Source organism: Erithacus rubecula (genome assembly GCF_903797595.1).
Source record: "Erithacus rubecula genome assembly, chromosome: 2".
Lineage (NCBI taxonomy): Eukaryota > Metazoa > Chordata > Aves > Passeriformes > Muscicapidae > Erithacus > Erithacus rubecula.
This window is the reverse complement of record NC_136685.1, coordinates 34,122,726-34,143,288: the sequence shown is the minus strand read 5'-3', so window position 1 is coordinate 34,143,288 and position 20,563 is coordinate 34,122,726. Positions and strand designations below refer to the sequence as shown.

Here is a 20,563-nt window from a genome sequence, read left to right as displayed (position 1 = left end):
TTTGACCTACAGGTGTTGCTGCAGAGCCCTGCTGTTACTATAATTCCCTCCAGAGGTCTGCCTGCAGTCCATGGTTTGCTGCACGCTCTCTTGAGCAGCAGCAGGACCAGCCAGCTCTCAGTAAGACCCGTGGCATCTTATTTATGCAGTGCCATTGTATTTCACAGAAAGTTGTGAGCTGTTTCTTGGGATTTTTTTAATACTCTTACCTGAATGCTGAGCTGTCAGTATTGTGGTGTGCTCCCCAGTTCTGTAGCTTGTCTGTAAGAGAGGAAGATTCCACAACAGTTCAGCTTGGACATGCTGGCAGGGATGGGCCTGGGAGTTGAGCAGAGTTCAGCAAGTCCAGTCCTCACTTTGAATTTGAGATCTCTTCAGCCCTGGAGGTGTTGGTACCTTCTTGCAGGCTGTGAAAAGGCAGAACACATGAAGAAAAAACATAGCTCTCATGACTGCCTTTACTACCCTGTTGAATACTGTCTTACAAAGTTGAGTGTATTGTGTAAGTTATGTAGGATGACCCTGCTTGAGCAGGGAGGTTGGACCAGATCACCCACTGCTCCCTTCCAACTTGACCCATTCTGTGTGATTCTATATTCCAGGATTGCTTTTTCTAATGTTGCATGATTCCTTTTATCTACTTAAAATTCTTAACTGCATTTGCTAAAGGCAGTGTCCTCTAAGGGACTATTTTGACTTCCTTGATTATTTAACACGTTTTTTGCTCCTAGAAACATACAATTAGTGTTCAGATGTAAAACCAGACATAATGTTCCAGGAGCAAATACAGTTCTTGTGTTCTCTTTGCTATAGCCTGCCTCTCTGAGCTGTTTGCATGATGAGGAGCAGAAGCAATCTCCTTCAATAATAAGTGAGCAAGGAAGGAATAATCAGTTGTGTGCTAATGACACAGCTTAGATTTGCTTCAGAAGATTAGTTCTGCTAATTCTACAGCTGTGGTTGTGTGCTTGTTCTGGCTTAAGCAAGTCTGATGAGCCTTCTATCTGAGTACACCTTGTACCACTTCAGCACCAAATAATCCTTCCCTTCCTTCACAGGTATGATGAGGTCCTGTATAGATCTTCTCAGGATCTGCAACCCAAGCACATTGTCAGCTACCTCCTCACGCTGAGGTAAGGTGTTTGCTGATACTGGCAGTGTCTCCAGTGAGGACAGCCCTTCCTGAGCTGGCTCTGCAGCCCTCACATCTGCACTGCTTTGAAGAGTAAAAATAGTGGGAAGATGCAAATTTGTGGGGCAGTTTCCCTGAAGCAGGAAATACATCAAGTAGAATGGCAAAAAATGTAATAAATAGTAGAGATTAAGGCTGGAGCCTTAGGAGAAACTTAACAACTTTTAAGAAAAAAATAATCATTTGGCTGAAATCCAGTATCTGAACCCAAAATTGTGTTGGACTAATGATGTCTTTAGGAGCAGATTTTAGCTGATAACATCCTCTCAGTGTCAAGATTTCAGCTAGGACATTTTATCCAAACTGCTTTTAACCACTATCTCAGACCATGAACAAAGCTTGTTATTAGTGTAGGTCATACTGTGTATCTGATTCCCATAGGGATTAGACAGCACCATGAAATGCTGGTGTAGGTTTGGTGAAGGAAGTTGTAGAGCCTATGTATGGGAAGGCTTTAACAAGTTAACTGTCTAAAGAATCATGCATCTTGGGAATGATAGGGTAGGTTCACAAGGATTTCTCCAGTCTTGAGACTGTGTTTTGTGGGTTTTCTAGGAGGGATGGAGGGCAGGGAGTGGGAGAGTATGTGTCAAGCGAGGAGATTATTTCGGGGTTATTTTAGGAGAATTGAGTTGTCAGGGCATGCCATCAACACCACACAGGTTACATAAAACCATGCCCTCCTTCAGCCAGGTGAAGAAGCTGTTGGAAGTCAGCCTATGGCATGCTGCAGTTGTGGGTGGCTCTTCCAGTTCTGCTGCTTTCTGTAGCCCACAGCGCTGCCTTTGTCAAGTCCTTCTCACCGTTCTCCTGTGTTTTCCCTTTCAGCCACCTGGCAGCTGTGGCACACAAAACCCTTCCCGTGAAAGGCAGCACCCCCGACGTGGCACAGGTATGGCACAGTGGGGCTGGAGGGCAGCCCGAGGAAAGATCCATCCATCAGGGCTATGCCAGCCCAGCTGTGTCACCACTGGGGGCAATACGAGCCCGCAGGCGGAGGAGCCAACAGCCAGGCTCTCCCGTGGGCGGCACTGCTTTGGAAGGCAGGAATTGCTGTTCACAGCTGTGCCTTCCAGAAAGGGCTGCTCTGCTTGATCCTCCAAAAACACAACACTCCCTAAGGACAACTGTTCCAGACCCAGGCAAACCTCATCAACTTTCCTTCTGAATGTTTTTTAAGAGTAAACATTTGAGCATTTAACTTGCTCGTTGACTTTTGATGGTTTCCTTTAGTGGTTATGTGGGAAGATAGATAATTAGGAGAGAACTGAATCTTGTCTCCTCCCTCTTGCCACCTACATATCCCAAGTTATCGGTATTGCCTTTCTAGCTGAAGCACAGAGGCTGACAGCTGTTAATGTGCCATTCCAAATAAATGCAAATTCTTTTTACTGATCTCCCAGGCAATGTTTGACCCCCTAATGACTCAGTAAATGATATATTAATTACAGTGCCTCTCTTATTTTCTTTCATCTATTTCAAAAGGAATTACCTATTTGATTTTGGTAGGAAATCACATTTAAGTGTTGAGCTGTGCTGTGGAAGAAAAACATTCAGTGGAATTGGTGGAGCTGTAGTCTGTATTTGAGCTTTAGATACTGTAGGCATTTGTGCCTTTGAAGATAGACTGTGTCAAGCTTCAAGGAAAATTTCAGTTTCTTATTCTGTAAATAAAAATATTTCTAAATATCTTACAGTGTGACAAATTTCAAGAACTATGATATTTGGAGCAAGCTCGATAGAGCCCTTCCCAAACAGCCAGCTGTGTAACAGCCAAGATATTGAGAAGGGAGTGTGAAATTTTCGTAGTTGCTTGACAGCCTGTCACCCAGGCACAGCAAGGGGAGGATTCCAGCGACATCCACAGGCTGTACTAGCCCCTGGTGCATGAAAGATTTTCAGCTTTTACTCATTGCACTCTTGTTGAGGTATCTCTGCTTGCTCTGCCCCGAGGGCTGGGCTGGACATTCCTCTCCACCTTTGTTTGACAAAGTGTCCTTCTACACAGGTGTTGTGTAGATCCGAGTCCCAGTGGGGGCTGAGTGTTCTCACCTCTGCATCTCACTGCTGTCCCAAGAACCGCACCCTATTCTATAGCACTGCCCTAAAATTACTTTTTTCCTTGTTTTCCAGGCACGGCTCTGTCTCTTCCATGCTGCACGCTCAGTTCTAGCCAACGGAATGAAACTTCTTGGAATTACACCTGTAACTCAAATGTAATGAGGCTGTGTCCGGTGTAAAGTCATATCTCTTAGTAAACTGATTTTTTTTCCACAATAATACGAATCCTCTCTTGTTTGTCACTGCTACTGCAGGCTGGAAACTCCATCTGCACTGGGAGGTTTGTGTTCTCCATCCTACAGGTGCTTAAGAGCAGGTGTGGCACAGCCATTTGCAGGAGGCAACGCTGTCCCAATCACTTTCTTGAGGCATTTGGTGGTGGCAGTGTACTTAAGACACTGCTCTACCTGGAATTTCCCATAAAAGAGAACTGCAGGGTATTTGCCATGTAAATATCACACCCTTTTGGTAGAGGAAGTGGTGTTAACTGGTTGCCCTAAGCAAAGTTCTCCACTCCTGCTGTTGCCACTGTGTACCAAGGCCTAATGTTACAAGGGTTCTGTCAGTTGTAATAAACCATTTCCTGGATATTGTGCTGCATTCCCCTTTCAGGAATCTCAGCCAAGCCCAACTGCCAGCTGTCACACCCTGCTCCTCAGCCCTTGCTCTGTGTCACTGATGTGATGGCCAGCGAGAAGAGGCTGCTGCCCAGCTGGTGGAACAGGCAGCGCAGTGTTCCTGCAGCACTGTGCACACAGGCAAACGTGGCAGGTGCTGCTTGGCACCCCTGAGCCTCCCACTCCTGTAGAGGGGTGGAGCAGCAGGTGCCTGGCAATACCCTCCACCACAGAAGCCTGGACTCCCAAGAGCAGTACTGTGATGGAACTGTTGGCAAAAGGCAGAGGGGACCATGTTCTCCTACTGGAAGAGAATTTAGGCATGTTTGTCACTGCTATGTTGAACACGCCCCACGTTCAAGTAAAACCCAGCTGCTTAATTCATGTTCAAAGAAACGTAGCCAAGAGCTTGAAACTGGTCACATTTCAACTCCACTGTGACTATCAATAAGTTGCCTGAATACACCAGGGTCAGTTTTTCCTCAATGTAGAGCTGAAAGATCGGGCAGGCCTCAGAAGATGAGGAAGGAGGTTGATATTACACAGCTGGTACTAATAAATTAAAGGCAAACATGCATTACAGGAACCCTTTTCAAGCATCTGTATGCACAGAGTGAGTGAGAGAGAAAAGATCTTCTAGATAGAAACTTTGTGTTGGCTCATTCATACTTAAGCAAAAGGTACAGGAACAAATATAGACCTTCCCCTGTACTACACATAGAAGATCCCTTTACCACCTACAGCCAAAATAAAAAAACAGTTAAAGAGTAAAAGGAAATTCACAGCTTCAGTCTTTCATCTGACTTTTTAAACCAAACACCAAGGGCTACCTCTCATCACTCAGGGGTAAGTGATGCTCAAAGCAGGGGTATTACCTGTAGAGTTGCATCATCTTATTGCCTTAGAAGAGAAACTCTTCCTGTCATTAATCAAATTACCAAGTATTTTAAGAGAAAATGCTGGCAGTAGTTGTTTTTTAATTTTTTTTTTATGAAGCTTTCAGGCATTTCTGCCCTCAAAGAGCAAGACAGTTTATCAAATACACAAAGAACCAATTTCCCTGCATTATATACATTATGTACAATTGAGTGATCAGTTCCTTCATTGGATTTTCCTTGTAAATGAGAATCTTCATTGTCAAAGTGAATGAAGAATACCTTCCATAAAATACCCAGCCAGCTCCTCAGCTGCAGTGTAGCCTCAGTGTCAGCCACTGGAAACTCCACAAGTAAAACAGAACTAACTTCTGCTTTTAGCCTATCCCACTTAAACCATTTCATGACTAGCTTAAGGCTAATTTTGAAAAAAAAAAAAAAAGCCAGTTTTTTAAAGTCTATTTTTTTCTTTGTCCATCTGTCCATTTTTATGGACATCACACAGTAGCAAGTCTCTCTTTTGAGCTCTTAGTCTCTGAGGGCTGGATTTTTGTGGTGTCTTGTCGAGGTAATCCATAGAGGTAAATAGAAATACAGACGAGGAGAGCACCCAGGACAAAGGTAACAGCTGAAAGGAGAAAAAATAGTTTAAATAAATACATTCATATAAGAAACATTCAGCAATCCGTGTAAGTTATGAGATCTGAATGACAGTATTGAAGTTACCCAAAACTAAACAAGGCAGCAAGCTATTGTTAAATCACAATATTTAGCTTCATTATCTGTCACTGGGATCTCTAGAGTGTTTAGAATCCCCACACAGTTCCAGTTAGTCTCATCAGCAAGGTGGTGGTCATAAAAGCAAGAGTGAAGCATCTCCTGCAGTCCCAGGTGCCATCTGTACAGGCTTACATTACAATAAACTTAATCATAAAAAGCCAGTGGATGTGATAAAGTAGCCTCTGATAACACCACTTTTTTGCCTTGCCATGTCTAGACAGGGTTATTAAGAAACTCTATCAATGAGGCTTTCACAGGAAGTTTTGGTTTGATTCATGTGAACTGTCAAGAAAACACTCTGCCCAAGTAAGTTTTTAAAATTTTATTCATCCCCTACTTTATTGTACTCTTTTGCAGCCAAACACTGATTATTTTCTCCTTATGCAAATTTTCCTTAAGTTTTGTCTCACTAACACTACATCTAAAAGCTAGTTTTTCCACCATTTTCCCACACCATCTTTGGATTAAGGTGGGAAACTACCCCCCACTAAACAGTGATGAACTGAGCAGGAGTGCTTGGGCACAGTATCAGACACAGACTTGACTGGGGAGAAAATCCTTTGTAGTTGCAGAACAGCTCAGAGCCATCTGCTGTTCCCTGTCAGACATTCACCACATCAGTCAGCCATAACCCCAGCTGCTCTTTGACTTTCTCACATGGTGGTGTCCACAGTATATGAGGAAAGTAAAAGTTAATGCAGTAGTGGGTGTAACTCATCAGGGATGTGTAAAGAAATAGCTGAGGAATGAATTTGGCACTGGCTGTACTAAAACCAACAAAAATAATAACCCATCAACAGCAGTCCTAGGTAAACAGCTGTATCACACACTAAACTGCACCAGAAAGTGATGCATGAAAAAAAAAAGCTGCTTAAACCAGAAAGGTTCTTTCTGTTTGAAGTTGTAGATGCCTCTGAAAGAACAAAGCACCGATGCCTTTGAAAGCACAGAGTCATCAGGCACCTTTGTGCACCACAACAGGGACCAGTGATGCATTACTGCACAGGAGTCCTGGAGAAGACTTGAAGCTAAACCAAGAAAAACTGAGATGGGGCATAAACGATGGCTTTGGTATAAGCCGTGTACAGCAGGCTGGAAACATGCACAGCCATCAAATCAAAGGCAAAAAGGCACTTACTTATCTGGAGGCCAAAGAGGATGACTGATGCCACAGTAGAGAGAACAATGGCTGCTGCTGCAGAAAAGCCTTTCATGATGTTATCTGTGTACTTAACAACCACCGAGGTGTAGATGCCACCCACGCTGGCCAGAACTGGGAAGCAGATAAGGTGTTACCATAAGCACAGGTGCAATAGGTTACTCTGAAATTATGCATTTTACTCCACTAGTGTGCTCCACCTTTGGGCTACATTGTCCTAATTAGTGATTTAACAGATCATTCAGTGGAAGGGATGTCTAGTGGCATCCAGTAAATAACACATTTAACTATTATCTACTTGCTATTTCAATTATTTAGGCTGCTATTTCAGCACAATTTTAAATTGAATTAGTGAATAACTTCCAAGAAAATTATACTTTTAAATAAAAACCCTCAAAACACAGTTGCGAGTGTGTCAGACTGAATTTGTAGCTTCCTGCAATCAGTTTTATCATTGTTAAAAAAAGAAAAACAATGTAAAAAGACTAAAATCACAAGATACTTACAGATGACAAACCAGACGTAGTATGTGTAGCCATAGAAAAACCCTTTCTCAAGAACTTTGGCTCCATCTGACATATACACAACAAATAAATTCACCACAATCCCAGATAAGTACAGCTGAATGTTCCTCACCCACAAGGAAGTATCTGAACTCTTTAACACCTTTTCAAAATAAACTCCTGAAAAAAAAATACAAACAACAAAACAAACAAAAACCAAAAAATATTTCAGTGAGATGAATGATTCATGGTTTATTGCACTTTAAAACCAGACAACCTCTTAGAGACATCAGACTCAAGTTCACTGTCCTTGGAAGACCACTGCTGAACACCAATGATGGATCCAGGGTTGGTCCCTCACTCCTCAAGGCTCAACTCTTGGCCCACTGAGAAGATGAAAAGGCATCCCATGGGAGAACTTCACTGAACTGGAGGAGTATTTTCCACCCTGTACAAACTCCTCTACACCTGCGTGAGCATGAACATGCTACAGCAAAAGTTCCTCTCTTACATTCTCAAGTACTTCACCTTTGTAACTAACTTAGCTATCTAAGCAGTTACTGTTGTTTCATAAAATCTTTTGTTAAATTGTTTCAATTAGGCAGTTAAGTTTAAGTGCAGTTAAAACCTTTAGGCCTAAATCGTTGGTCAAATCTGGGACTAAATTCAGCAAATTTACTCTTTCCTTTTCCACCCTTTTTCAATCCACAGCCTCCAGGAAGATAATTTTATGTTGATTTTAGTTTTAGGTTGATTTTAGTCCGATTTTTCTCGGGGGGTAGGGGAGGAAGGGAGGATCTATATTACCTCAGTACTGAAACTGAAAACTCCTCAGGAGCTTTGTGCTGGCAGAGCACTTGGCAGAAACCACAGCTTCGGGGGATTGATTACAAGAGCAAATCAAAACTGAGGCCTTCTGCTAATTGAAACTACAGGTTGGTTTTGAGGAAGTGGAATTCGTTTTAATATAAAGCTCTAGTTCTCACTGCCACATTGGAGAGCATTGGTTTTATGCTTTGCATTACTGAAACTCCCCAAATACTTCTTCATCATACTAGTTAGGAGGCATTTGTCAGACTAAGAGGCAGACATTTGGCAAGGCCCTCACCACCTGCCTTTACAACCACTGCTCACCCCTCAGGACTCTGCCAAGCTCTGGAATTTCCTCCACATTTGAAAACAAAGAGAGCAATTGCAGGACTCTTACCAGAGACTTCCATGACCTTCTGGTGAGAGCTCTATTGACTAGAAGTTTATTGGTGATTAATATCACACACAATCATACAATATGAAAAAATAATATGAAACCAACAAAGGTGGCACAAAGATCTGTGTGTTAGAAGCCCTAGGCACACCCTACCCCCTCACCCCTCAAAATGCCCAAGTTAGCTTCAAGGAAGGCCTTGCTAATCTTTTATTAATGAAAAATGCAATTTATAATTTAATAGAATAGAGTGAGTATTTATGGTGTATAAATGAGAAGGCAAATTTATATTTCAGGGGCTCAAATAATTATAAAACCAAGGAAATATATTATCTCATAAGAGTATCAATTTTTGAAGTGTAAACACCAAACTAGTATTGTTAATGACTGCAGTCTTTAAAATAACCTAGAATTACCTTGAGATTTGTGCCCCCTGAGAAGACCCACAGAGCACAACGAGATGTAATCAACATAACAAATTTGGCTTGAGTATGAACCATACTTGTAAATGTTATAAATGGAGAAAAAAGTAGGCAAATCAATAAAACTATGCTTCTAGATTTGTGAATATACAATTCACAAATCCACTAAGCAGACAAAGGAAAAAATGGGGGCTGATTAGAACTTACTCCTCAGAGCTGTTTTAAGTCACAAAGGATCTGCCCTTAAATTATCCCTTCAATGCTTTTAAAAGCATTGTTGGGGCCCCAGATATTTGGAAATTATCACAGGATCAGCAATTTGAAGAAAAAACTTCTTTTCCATCACTTAGTGACAAAAACACACGACCATTTTTTCATTTTGCTGGACTAATAAAAAACACTGTAAAACATGGTCTGTTCCAAAACTGGAGGTCTAATGGCAAAATAACTGCTGCATGTGAGCGTGGGAAGGAAGAACAGGAAGGGAATTTGAATAGAATTTATGTTTTCAACATGTAAAGCCCCAAGGGCACAAGGAGCTCTCTGGATGAAACACAAAGTCCCTTGCAGCTGCCTCAGAGCTTCAGCTGTCAGCAAGGAAACCCAAGCTGCAATCCTTTTGCAGAAGAAAGCCCTAAGCATCTCAAGCTGCCTGCATCAGCCTGTCAGTGCTCTGAATTTTGCAGCTCTTTGGAAGTACAGCTGTTGACCCACATCATCAGGGACAGCAGAAGTTTTAGGAGACTCTGAAGGCTGTATTTTGTCCTGTGGCTTGGGAGCATCTATTTAAATGAGGAAATTCATAACCTTCCAGGAAAAGCTGACTGAGCTCTACAGTTTTATATTTCTGCTTCACAGTGCCCATTTCATTGAAACAACACCAAACAAGAATGACACTCTCCTTTCCTCCTCTACCCACCAAAATGTTTTTCCATGAGTAATGAGCATCTATGCACAGCAGAAGATTGTTCTTGTATGATTTTACAGTACTGGAGGTGGGGGATATTACCTTGGTTTTTTACACCACTCTGCCTTCCTCATGCTCCCTCTATATCCCAGTTAGATTTTCCACCTACAGATCTATGGCAATGTGTATTTACCAGGGCTGAGCTGGTACAAGAACTGAGCGAGGAGCTCAGTTCCCCTTGTAAAAAAAATGCAAGTATTTCATGTGATCACCAAAGGGGAGCTATTCACTGCAAAGTAAACTTTATAAAATTGATGTACATTAATTAAATGTATACAGTGAGTCATTATGCTGCTCCCTCCAGTATTATTCACAGCATTTGAAAGACACTTCCACTTGCAAACCATCCCTCTATGCAGCATCATGTAAAACCAATGGTACATGCTCCTATCATTTGCTTGACATGGGAGTAATCATCTTATGAATCTGCCATAATTAACAAAAGTAGAAGATAATTATGGGCAGAGGGAATAAGCTATTAGAGGCAGACAGTTAACAAATGTAGAATGCTCAGTTTTAAACACTGAGTTCTCCAGTCCTTTAGATGCAGCCCATGTACAGAAATAATACTGTACCTGCAAATCCTGAACACAACACTGCCACAGCAATTGCTCCAAACCCTAGCCATGGGTTCTGCTCCACCTGCAACACCAACCATTATTTTAAAAAAAGATACAACACTTCAGTCAACACAACTTCACAACAATCAATTCCAGAGTGCTGTGGTTTGACTTCAGCCAGCTCCTCACTCATTTCCCCCAAAGCCTCCCAGTGGGGAGAATTGAAAACAAAAGGTAAACTTTGTGGGTTGATATAAATTAAATCAACGAATAACTAAATCAAAATAAAAACTACTAATAATTCTAGTACAATTAACAAATGGAGAAAGATATATAAAACCCAAGAAAACTAAGTGATGCACAAGATAATTGATCACCATCTGCTAACAGATGCCCAGCTCATCCTGCAGCAGCAGTCAGCCCCTCCAGGCCACATTCTCTGATTTTTCATACTGGGTGCAATGTTCTATGGTATGGAATATCCCTTTGGCTGGTTCAGATCAGCTGTCCTGGCCATGCTCCCTCCTGGTTTCTTGTGCCCCTTCTCACTGGCAGAGTAGAAGGCACTGAAAAGACCTGGACTCATGGTTAAGCACTACTGAGCCACAATCAAAACACCAGTGTTACCAACATTATTCTCATACTAAATCCAAAACACAGCACTGAATCAGCTACTAGGAAGAATTTAATTCTATCCCAGACAAAACCAGGGCACAGAGCTACTTAATTAAGTAGAGCAGAATTATTAGCATTTCACTGCAGTACCACATGCTGCTCTAGGGGAGTCCCTCAGATCAGCTCAGTGTAGCAGTGTGGGTGTTTCACTTTCTGTGGGTACTCTCACAGTGCTCAGAGGCACTGCCTACTTGGCTGTGGCCAGTACTCCCAGAGGCATTACCCACCTTTCCCACTAATGCAGCTGGGCAGTAGCTATGACCTAACAGAGGACACTTGTTTTTCCCTACAACAGTATTAGGTCAGTGCCTCTGAAGGGTGTGTTTAAATGACATACCCACACTGCGCTGCAGTTTCACTCCTAATTCCTCCCAGTGCTTTGATTCCAAATTCTCTGTTCCAGCAATTACAGTGTTACTAAGGCCAACTGCTGGAAACAATCTATTACTCAGATGCTCCTAGGATGGTGCATTAGACTGATTATCATGGCTATGGTAATTTATACTAATTGTAGCAATCAGTTGCTTTTCCAACAAGTGAGACCCGAACAATACCACAAACAATACTTCCTGAACTAGTATACCACAAGCAATACTTCCTGAGCTAGTACACAATAAAGTGAAAGCCAAAGATCAAGGATCATTTACTCTTTATCTGAAGAGACAAAATATTAACTCTTACCTGTACTTTTGTAGCCTGAGCAGGCTCCCACTGAACAAGGGTAACACCAACACACAGCATGAAGACAGAAAACCACTGCAACTTACTAAGGGTACGGTTCAGCATCAGGACCGTACATAAAGCTGTGCAAGGGATCTTCAACTGGTACGTCACCTAAAAAAGATGGGACTGTAGTGTAGAGGACATAGTTTTATAAAGTCCTCCAAAACAAGAAGATAAAATAGAAAATTCAGCTACAGAATGACAGATTTTTATATTCATTGATTTCCTACAGATCCAATACCAGCTACAACAAAGTGAATTTGAAGTGACTCTAGCAGTGAGTGGCCTAGCTCAAAAAGCCAGAAGTCTGCAGCAGAGTGTATGCTCTGGATAGAACAAAGCATAGTTTAACTTTCAACACTGAGGCTGAAGAGAGTGCTGTGTGCCAGGCAGATACCTGAAATACAAGCATCATAAACCAGAAAAGAGAAATATATTTCCACTTTGTTACTGACAGAAGCCTGTAATACCTGGTAGACTGCAGCATCCAAGTTGCTAAGTGCCACGAATGCCATGTTGTTCTGGAGAGCGTACACCAGAGATGGAACACTTAACTTCAGCAATTCTTTAGGACTTCCGAATACATTTTCTTTTAAAGATGTTATTAACCTTGTCAGACTTCCAGTTTCTCTGCAAAATAAAATATTAGCTTAACAGAGGGCATTCCTAAACTGGTACTTGAAAACAGAAATCAAATCAAGGAATTCCTTGGGAAGGCTGAAAATTTGTTCTCCACAATGTAGTTTCTGCTCATATAAGAAAGAAAAAATTAACTGGAAAAAAACAAGTGAGGTTTTTGACAAATAGTCCCAAAGGCGAGAGAGACATTCTGGAATCAGGAAGTTAGATGCATTAATGTGTAGCAGTGTGTCAATGCAGGCAATAGAACAGAAGGCTGTTGTTCACATCTCCCCTTTTTTACTGGGTATTAATGGTTGCATGTGATGACAAATGACCATGATTTTCCAGATCCCCTTTAAACTGGGCCTTACAGTACAGTCAAAAAAGGATTGTATCCTTGCATACTACTTACCTAGAAAAACCTCTTATTCCTCAGTCAGCCATGGGCTCTCACTCTCACTCGTGCTGTGGGAGATGCTGGATCAGCACCAGCACACAAATGAAGAGGTCTGGCAGGTGTGTGGGGACTCCCTGTTGCCTGTCCCTATCTTTGCATTTCACACCTCTCCTTCAAGTAATTACAGTGTGTGACAGAGCAGGCAATGGGGAAGAACGTGCTGCTGCTGGCTGCTTTTGCAGTTTGCAGCTTTTCACAGCTCCCCTCCGCATTATTGGTTCTCCCTTATCACTTGTACATCAATCTAACATTTGCTGCTTACTTGTTGCTGCTGCTCCAGTCCTCTTCCCAGTTCTCCTACAGCTCCCCTTTCCAATCTTCTCTCATTTAGCACTGACAAATACCAACACCCAAAATCCTTCCTGCCCCCTCCCACAGGCCTTGCAACTCACAAACTGTACTGCTCTTAAATTTACCTCTCCATATGGTTCAATCACACACTTGTATGAATAAATAGCTTTAACCACATTGTTTCAGTGTATTTTTCTTTCCTGATCAACCCCTGACTCTGTACTCCAGTTGTTAAACTTTTCCTCTCCAAAGATTTACAGATTTTACCCTCTTGTGATCCTTCCATCCAAATTTCTCTCTTTCCTTGCCTTCCTCCTTACTTGCACAAACATATAGCTCCTTTTCTTGTTTGCTTGCTTGTTTTCCCTCTGTAGGGAGAGCAGTCTTTATACAGGGATTATTTTTGTATTTTTCCATAACAGAAAGCACACACAAAAAAAACAGACATGTCTGGCCACAGGAAACAAGCACGACAAGAAAATCCATGGAAAAGTAGCAAAAAGTGAAGCATGCAATACAAGAAAGGAGAAAAGTTCATGCTACAGCTTACCATGGTTAATTACACTAGATAGAGAACTCTATCAAATGTTAGGAGTCATTGATATTATGGGTAAATTTTGTTGGTTTGTTCCATTTCTGAATGCATGTTGCATTGTCTGGGACTGGAGATAAGATGTACAAGAAAATTGGGTAATACCCAAGTACAGCTGGACTAAAGTGCTTCTATCTCAAATGTCTAACAGAAATGAAAATATATTTAGCACATACTTCTACTCTATGAAAATAAGAAAAAAAATACCAAGGAGCAATAACTTCTTTTCATTGATACTAAGGTGGGCTGTCAAACTAGAAAATAGTATTTAAATTATACCTGCTTCTGTTCCAGACCATGCCCAGTGAATTTGCTGACCACATTTTTAAAGTCATAGCAGCAATAGTAGCTTCTGTCTACTTTGACTTCTAGAACCAAATTTCAGCAATGAAGAGTAAGTGCCTAATAATCACCATCTTCCCCTTTAGTTTTTGAGAACAAGAAAATGAACTATCTAATAGTTCATCTGTGCAGTGGATGTGCTTTCTGAAGCATGCATTTACCAAGAATCTCTAACTGTAAGTTGAATTCAGTACATGGCCAAAAAATAATTTAAAGCAAACTTCCATGTACAGCTGGTAATGCAAAATTAGGTCCCCAAATAAGTATGCTGCAAGATCAAATTAGAAAATAAAAAATTATCTAGCTTGAATTCAGCTTTCTTGATGTTAATCTAGGTTAGAATTTTAAAACATAATCACTTTTCTTTTTAGAATGGTTCAGATTGGAAGAGACCCTAACACCATCTTGTTCCAACCTTCCTGCCTTGGGCAGGGACACTTTCCACTGGATGAGTTGCTCCAAGTCCCATCTAGTCTGGTCTTGATCACTTCCAGGATGGGGCATATACCACATCTCTGGGCAGCCTATTCCAGAGATTCACCACCCTCACACTAAAGAATTTATTCCTAATATCTCTATCTATTTTCTTTCACTTTAAAGCCATTTCCCCTTCCATAAATTCATTACCCCATTGACAAAGCCAATCCCTGGGTATGAAGAGGTGAGATACTAATAACTATCAGTTATGCAACAGAAAAATTCACATGCTAGAAAAGCTGAAGTGTTTAGAGTTTGCAAAACAGCTCTGCTTTTCTTCATCCATTGCTAAGTAGTTATGTACCAGCTAAGAATGTAGCAAATGCAATTACCAGATGGTGAACAGGACTTTAAATAAGCATGAGAAATGGAGAGTACACTTCAGTTAACAATTAACACAGCTTAAACTATCATAAGCTTCTCTTTTGAAGACGATTCTTTGGCGTTCATCCATTCAATATGCCCTCCAGGAGACGCCTTAAGAGTAAACAGTGAAGGCATCATGTAATAATATTGTGTAAGAAAACAAATTGGGCAGCTGGAACAGTGGGAGAGTTGCACTCTAGTATCCTGTATACTGCAATTACCAACGCAGTCTCTTTCAGAAAGAAATGTTTGCAGCTATACAGTAAAAACAGATGGTACTCTGTCTTCTGACTGGTTACTGAACTACAAAGGCACCTTGCCTTGGATGAGACAAATTGGTTAGGATTTAAAACTAAGGAAGCTGTAAAGGAGACACAGAAAGAAGCTGTGCTGGAATTGATGCTGTTTAGCATATTCATAAGTGATCTGAAAGGGAAGGTTACTAGAAAGCTGGCAACTTTTGGACCCACCAGCATACCAAGGAGTGGTGAGCATGGTCTGATGAATGGTGTCTGCTGGTGCCCATCTTTCCCTCAGCTATAGGGAGAAAAAGCCCATCAGCTGACCAGATCAGAATAGACATTATAACCTCCAAAACAGCTCAGTGAATCTGATTCTTCCCATTTTAATTGGTAAATAAGGCTCAGGTGTCAATAAATGAGAAAGAACCATAGGAAATGACTCTGCAGCACTAGGTGTACTATAAACAGCCTGGGTCCCAGGTGCACAAGATTTGACAAATTATGCACACAGGTGAGGCTACCCAGAGATCCCTCACTATTGGGAAACATGGGCTGCTACTGTCTCCAGAGAGCCAGTGAGATCCTCATTGGTCACAACAGTGAGAATCACAGCAGAACCATATGTCAGCAGAGTAATTTCTGCCAGCATTTTGTGCTGACAGAGTGAGAAGTCCAGGGTGTGTGAAAAGAAAAATAGAAATTCCTCACTGGTCACACCTGCCTTCTCTAACACATTCCATTTAATGAAAGGTTAAAAAAAAAAAGGCAGTTTGTCACAGTTGCCTTAGCAAATTAAAATATTGTCTCACATCTAAAGCAAGTAAAACGCCATTTGTATGTTAAGAGGAAAAGAACTGATGAAAATCTGAAGTACATCATGTGACTCCGTGATCCTCTAGCACATAACAGCCAGCCTTCTGATGTACCACAAGCCACAAAGAGAAATATCTACCACAGCAGCAAGAACTGGGTTTTGGAAAAGTCCAGAATTTATATACAAAGATTTTCCCTAGGAAGGATGCAGCACAGAGAAGCTGAGAGAAAAGGCAGCAGACTGATATCCTCCCTACTTGAGTTGCTCGTGCATGGACTAAAGTTCTAGTGCTTAGCAGCAGTCTGGGATTACAGAAACTAGTATTTTTTTGATCACAGTAATTTAGAATTGGTTTACAGATTATTAGAGACAGCAAACTGTCTGTCTGTAACATTGTTTGGGAAAATTTATTAGTAGGAACATTACAATTTTATATAACTCAATAGATGATGACTTACAGCAGATGATGAAAACCCAATTTTCAACTACACCAACATTTTAAAGACTCAAAATATCATGGATAATCCATGCTGACACTGAACTGTGATTCCAAAGCATACAAAAATAGAAAATACGTAGAAAGGACACACCTGAATATTGTGCTGTATACAAAGCAGTTTCAGGTGATGAAGACTCACAAGCTCTAACCTGCTCTAAAATTACCCTTCCACAGCACAATTATCCAGCCACATTTTCAAACATACCTGCACTTCAGCACCCCAGAATCTGAGGTTAGAAGCAAGGACTGGTTTTCAAAACACTGATCAGCACTCCCACACTTACTTAGTCAGGATGCCCATGCTCAGGACCAACTTGATAACTTCAGTGACACACACAGCCGTCGTTGAAAAGTAGAGTTCTGTCCCCACTGTCCTGGTGTACCGCAGTGCCACCGTGTACGTGGCAGCAACCAGGGTCATCACCGTGAGGCAGTACAGCTTGAACAGTAAGCTGACATTTTCTGAAACAAAACAGAGGAGAAGACTCAGCCTGACCCCCATTTTAAGTCCTTTCAACTTAAGAACTGAAACAGTGTGTTCTCCAGCTGGAGGGATGTATCAAACACCACTGTGTCAGCAGACAATAATTATAATGCTAGGAAACACTTTCCAAAAAAAGGTTTTGGTTAAATTTTACAGCCTTCTCAAAGAAGCTTGTACAGGAATTCCAAGTGTTTGAAGAAAAGATGCTCTCTTGCCCTTGTTATCATCCTTCATTCTAGCAAAAACTAATCATACATTAATATTTATCTAATAACAATCAAAAAGTCTTTCTGTGCTTTCCTGCTCTTTAGCTGACAGTAGGCATTTGCTCTGAAGTGTCAGCTGATCCTCTTCATGTCATATACTGAACTCTGACACAAAGAGCATTGGCAGACTAGCAAAATCAAAAAGAGAGGAAAAGTTCAGTATCAGCAAAGAAATCTAGCAAATCTTAATAAATAAGGCAGCATTTCCTTCAGCTCTATTTTCCACCTAAGTTAGTAAAAGAAGATTTTGCTTTGAATAGTGATGGGACTTCACACAAAGGGCTTTCTTGAAAAATTCCCTGTAGAAAGGTCGAAGGTTAAGGCTCTTCCAGTAAATTAAACCACACAAGGACTGTGTATCATTGTGCTATCCCCTCTGTCTTCCCCACTGCTATACTCCTACAACAGTAGCAATACCTGTAATAGTTTTTACCTGGACCAACTACTATCCTGCAAAATTTAGGAGTTAGCCTGTCCAAGGTCTCCTGGCACAAGGCAGTTTTCCATCCACCTGCACTCCTCCAAGGCCTGAGTGTTCCATCAGGCCATTCCAGTGCATTCCCAGGTCAGGGAATAGCTCACACTGCATCTGAACCAGCAAAGAGAACAAACAGCATACAACTCCAAATGGGTTTCTCTGCACAAAGGCAAGATCCAATACGAGACATCAGCAAATATGCGGTTTCTACAAAATCCTTTTTCCAACTGGTTGCTATGTTTGGCATCTCTCTGGTGAGTATTGGTCATCCAGCAGCACCTTTGGGACCACTGTCATGTTCTAAATATACTAAAGAAATGTGTTTTATTTGGTGTTTGTGTTCCTCTGCTGATTAGGGAATGAGATACAGGATAAGAAGTTTTGTAATAACTTCGCCCATTTAATAAAAGGAATGAGTTGTTGAATCCAGTGCAACCAATGCTTTGGTTCATGTTTCTTTAAAGTCAGAGATGTCTTCAGTTGCATAACATTTCTGCAAGGTACAGTTAATACCTCCTGCCACTGCAATCATTTAAATTAGCTACTTCCTTATAGATAACAATCTTACCCACGTCAGTAACCACTTTTAAAAGGTAGAGCCAATTAGTTTTTGGACTAACAATGCTTAGAAAAGACTTACAAGAGGTAACCTATTTTTAAATTAAATTTGGATTGTGGAGAGGAAATCCAATGGCATAACAACCAGGAAATATAATTAACCCCATGGTTTTACAAAAACATGTCTTCTAATGATGTTTCAGTGCTGATAGAAATTATATTAATGCTGTGATTTCACGTGTGCTGTGACACGTGAAGATTTAAGCTTATGCACCACCAAACTAAAGATAAACTTACCTCTATTAACTACTCTTTAAAAAAACCCCAAAAACAAAAAAGCCCCAATTTGGCAATGGCTTGGAAACTTGGCTAAACCGACTGCAGCAAGACACAACAAATGTAGTATCTACACTAGATAGTTCCAGCATTATGTAAAAAGTTAATTCTTTTATAATTATTGTCAGCCTGGCTATTTCTTCAGCCTGGCTCATACATCTGCATCAGTACCAGTGCAGGAAGGGGAACAGAAGAAAGCATAGTTGGGGCACCCATAACTTCTGCTGATAAATCTGAACTTACACACGCCTAAGGAAGAGCTGGAAGAGGCTTTTGCTTTTTCCCAGTAAACCCCACCTGCATGGAATGATTTCTGGCAAAAAGGGAACATACAGGCCCAAAGCCTCAGGATACAAGTGCGGGCCTCCCACACATCTCCACGGCTCATCTAAGGGCTCCGCCAGGGCTCCTGGAAGGCAGCCCCGGGCCAAGCCTGGCATGGGAGCAGAGCCTGCCAGGTTATCCAGGGTGGGAGGCGCCTGGCACTCACTGCTGGGCACCTCCTGCCCCTCACCCTTCCAAGCCCCTCGGCCCTGCCAAGCCGCTGCCGGGCGCTGGGGAGCCCTGGGCAAGGCCCTCCATGGGGAGCTGGACGGGGGGCAGGCGGCGCCTTCCCGGCGGATTTAAGCCCTCATGGCTCGCCCGAGGCTCAGGCTTCGGGAGAGTGCGGGCTCTGGCCTCTTTGTACACAGAGCCACTGAAAATCGGGGAATCAGTTAGGTTGGAAAAGATGTCTGGTGTCATCGAGTCTGACCTATGACCGACCACCAAGGCAATTACACCTTGCCACGTCCAGTCTTTCCTTAAACACCTCCAGGGATGGTGACTGCACACCTTCCCGGGCAGTCCATTCCAGCAACCCGTTTGTGAAGAAATTCCTTCTGATGCCCAACCTCAACACACTCCAATAGGCACCTGGCAGCGGCGGCGTTTCCAGGGACACCAGCGGCGCCCACATGGTGGGTGCAGAGGATATCCCTGTGCCCTGACCGCCTGCGGCCCGGGAGAAGCCCCAGAGACGCTGCGCCACGATCAGACGCTCCAGAGGGGAACTGGCGGCGGGGGAGACGCGAGCTGGCTGAGGCGCCGCGGGGACCCGGCAAGCCCCGTACCGGGAGCACCGGCCGCCCACACGCCGGGGCCGCAGCGGCGCCACACGGCGCGGAGAAGCTCCCGGGCGGCAGGAGGAGAGCGGGAGGGCGGGAAAGCAGGCGGGGAGAGCCCCTCCCCAGCTAGACCCCGCGGCCCCGCGTAGCCCCTTCCCCCCCTTCGCTCCCGCGGTGGTGGCGCCCGGTGCCACAGCCCCCAGCGGGGAGGACAGTTCCACTCCCTCTGGCAGGGGGGAGGCCGGGGTAGTCTGCGCGCGGATCGCGTTTCCTCTTGGGGAAGCGGGCGGGAATTGTCCCCGTTCTCCGGCCGTGCGGCCTACCGGGAGCCGCGCGACCCGCCGGGCTCCCCTCGCCGCCGTCCTCACCTTTCGGAGTCGACATGGTGCTCGCCGAAGGCTCCAGGACCGCCGGGCCGGAGCCGCCCGCCGTGCCCCGCCGCTCCTCCCATCGCACCATAGAGTGCGGCGCGGCCGCCCAGAGCGCCCCGCCGCCCGCGCCCAACCATCGAGTCGAGCTCCGTCCCGCCTGGATATCCTGGAGAGCATCCGGCTCCACCCGGCCGCAGTTCGGAACTGTTTCATTGGCAGCAAACATCCAGGAATCTCACACGCGTATTTCTCACTGCCAGGAGTAAGCTCGTAGCTACCGACACGAATTTGCTGCGACAAAACCGAGATGGAGGTTACAATTGTATTTCCCCGTATTTTACAGCACTGCAGTACCTTCTCCAGTGGAAAAGAATAAAGTAGGATAAAATGAAATTTCAATCATATGAGTTTACTTTTAAATAAAATGTATTTCTGAATTCTTGAAATACCAGTTTGTTGGTAAGGCCTATAACATAAAACCTCAAAGCAAATGATGATAATATAGATAGATCACAGCAAGAAAAA

General features: G+C 42.9%; 2 protein-coding genes across 3 annotated transcripts in view; one reads left to right on the top strand and one right to left on the bottom strand.

Moving 5' to 3' along the window:
* RARS2 (arginyl-tRNA synthetase 2, mitochondrial) overlaps positions 1–3,777 on the top strand; it is a 29,713-nt gene extending 25,936 nt beyond the window's left edge. The window contains exons 18-21 of one of the 2 annotated variants that reach the window (XM_079327038.1): positions 1,059–1,133; positions 2,021–2,084; positions 3,326–3,408; positions 3,508–3,777. In XM_079327038.1, coding sequence (XP_079183164.1) covers positions 1,059–1,133; positions 2,021–2,084; positions 3,326–3,408; positions 3,508–3,676 — 391 coding nt within the window. In that variant the 3' untranslated portion in view covers positions 3,677–3,777. Of the gene's footprint in view, positions 1–1,058; positions 1,134–2,020; positions 2,085–3,325 lie in introns of both variants that reach the window. The other variant, XM_079327039.1, reaches the window with a different exon arrangement.
* Positions 3,778–3,893: 116 nt separating this feature from the next.
* SLC35A1 (solute carrier family 35 member A1) lies at positions 3,894–20,416 on the bottom strand. Its single transcript, XM_079327245.1, has 8 exons — positions 20,036–20,416; positions 16,724–16,901; positions 12,209–12,368; positions 11,697–11,849; positions 10,356–10,422; positions 7,191–7,367; positions 6,664–6,798; positions 3,894–5,373 (listed from the first exon to the last, which is right to left on the bottom strand). The coding sequence occupies exons 1-8, from the start codon at positions 20,262–20,264 to the stop codon at positions 5,243–5,245; spliced, it is 1,230 nt and encodes a 409-aa protein (XP_079183371.1). The 5' UTR covers positions 20,265–20,416; the 3' UTR covers positions 3,894–5,242.
* Positions 20,417–20,563: the final 147 nt, after the last annotated feature.

What these genes read in the sequence shown, in the direction of transcription:
- SLC35A1 (XM_079327245.1), bottom strand. Translation starts at nt 20,264, where the DNA reads ATGTTTGCTGCCAATGAAACAGTTCCGAACTGCGGCCGGGTGGAGCCG. An exon ending in CACCATGTCGACTCCGAAAG is followed by an intron (nt 16,902 to 20,035) that starts GTGAGGACGGCG and finishes GTTTTGTTTCAG; the next exon opens with AAAATGTCAGCTTACTGTTC. An exon ending in CCTCTTTGGCCTCCAGATAA is followed by an intron (nt 5,374 to 6,663) that starts GTAAGTGCCTTT and finishes TTCTCCTTTCAG; the next exon opens with CTGTTACCTTTGTCCTGGGT.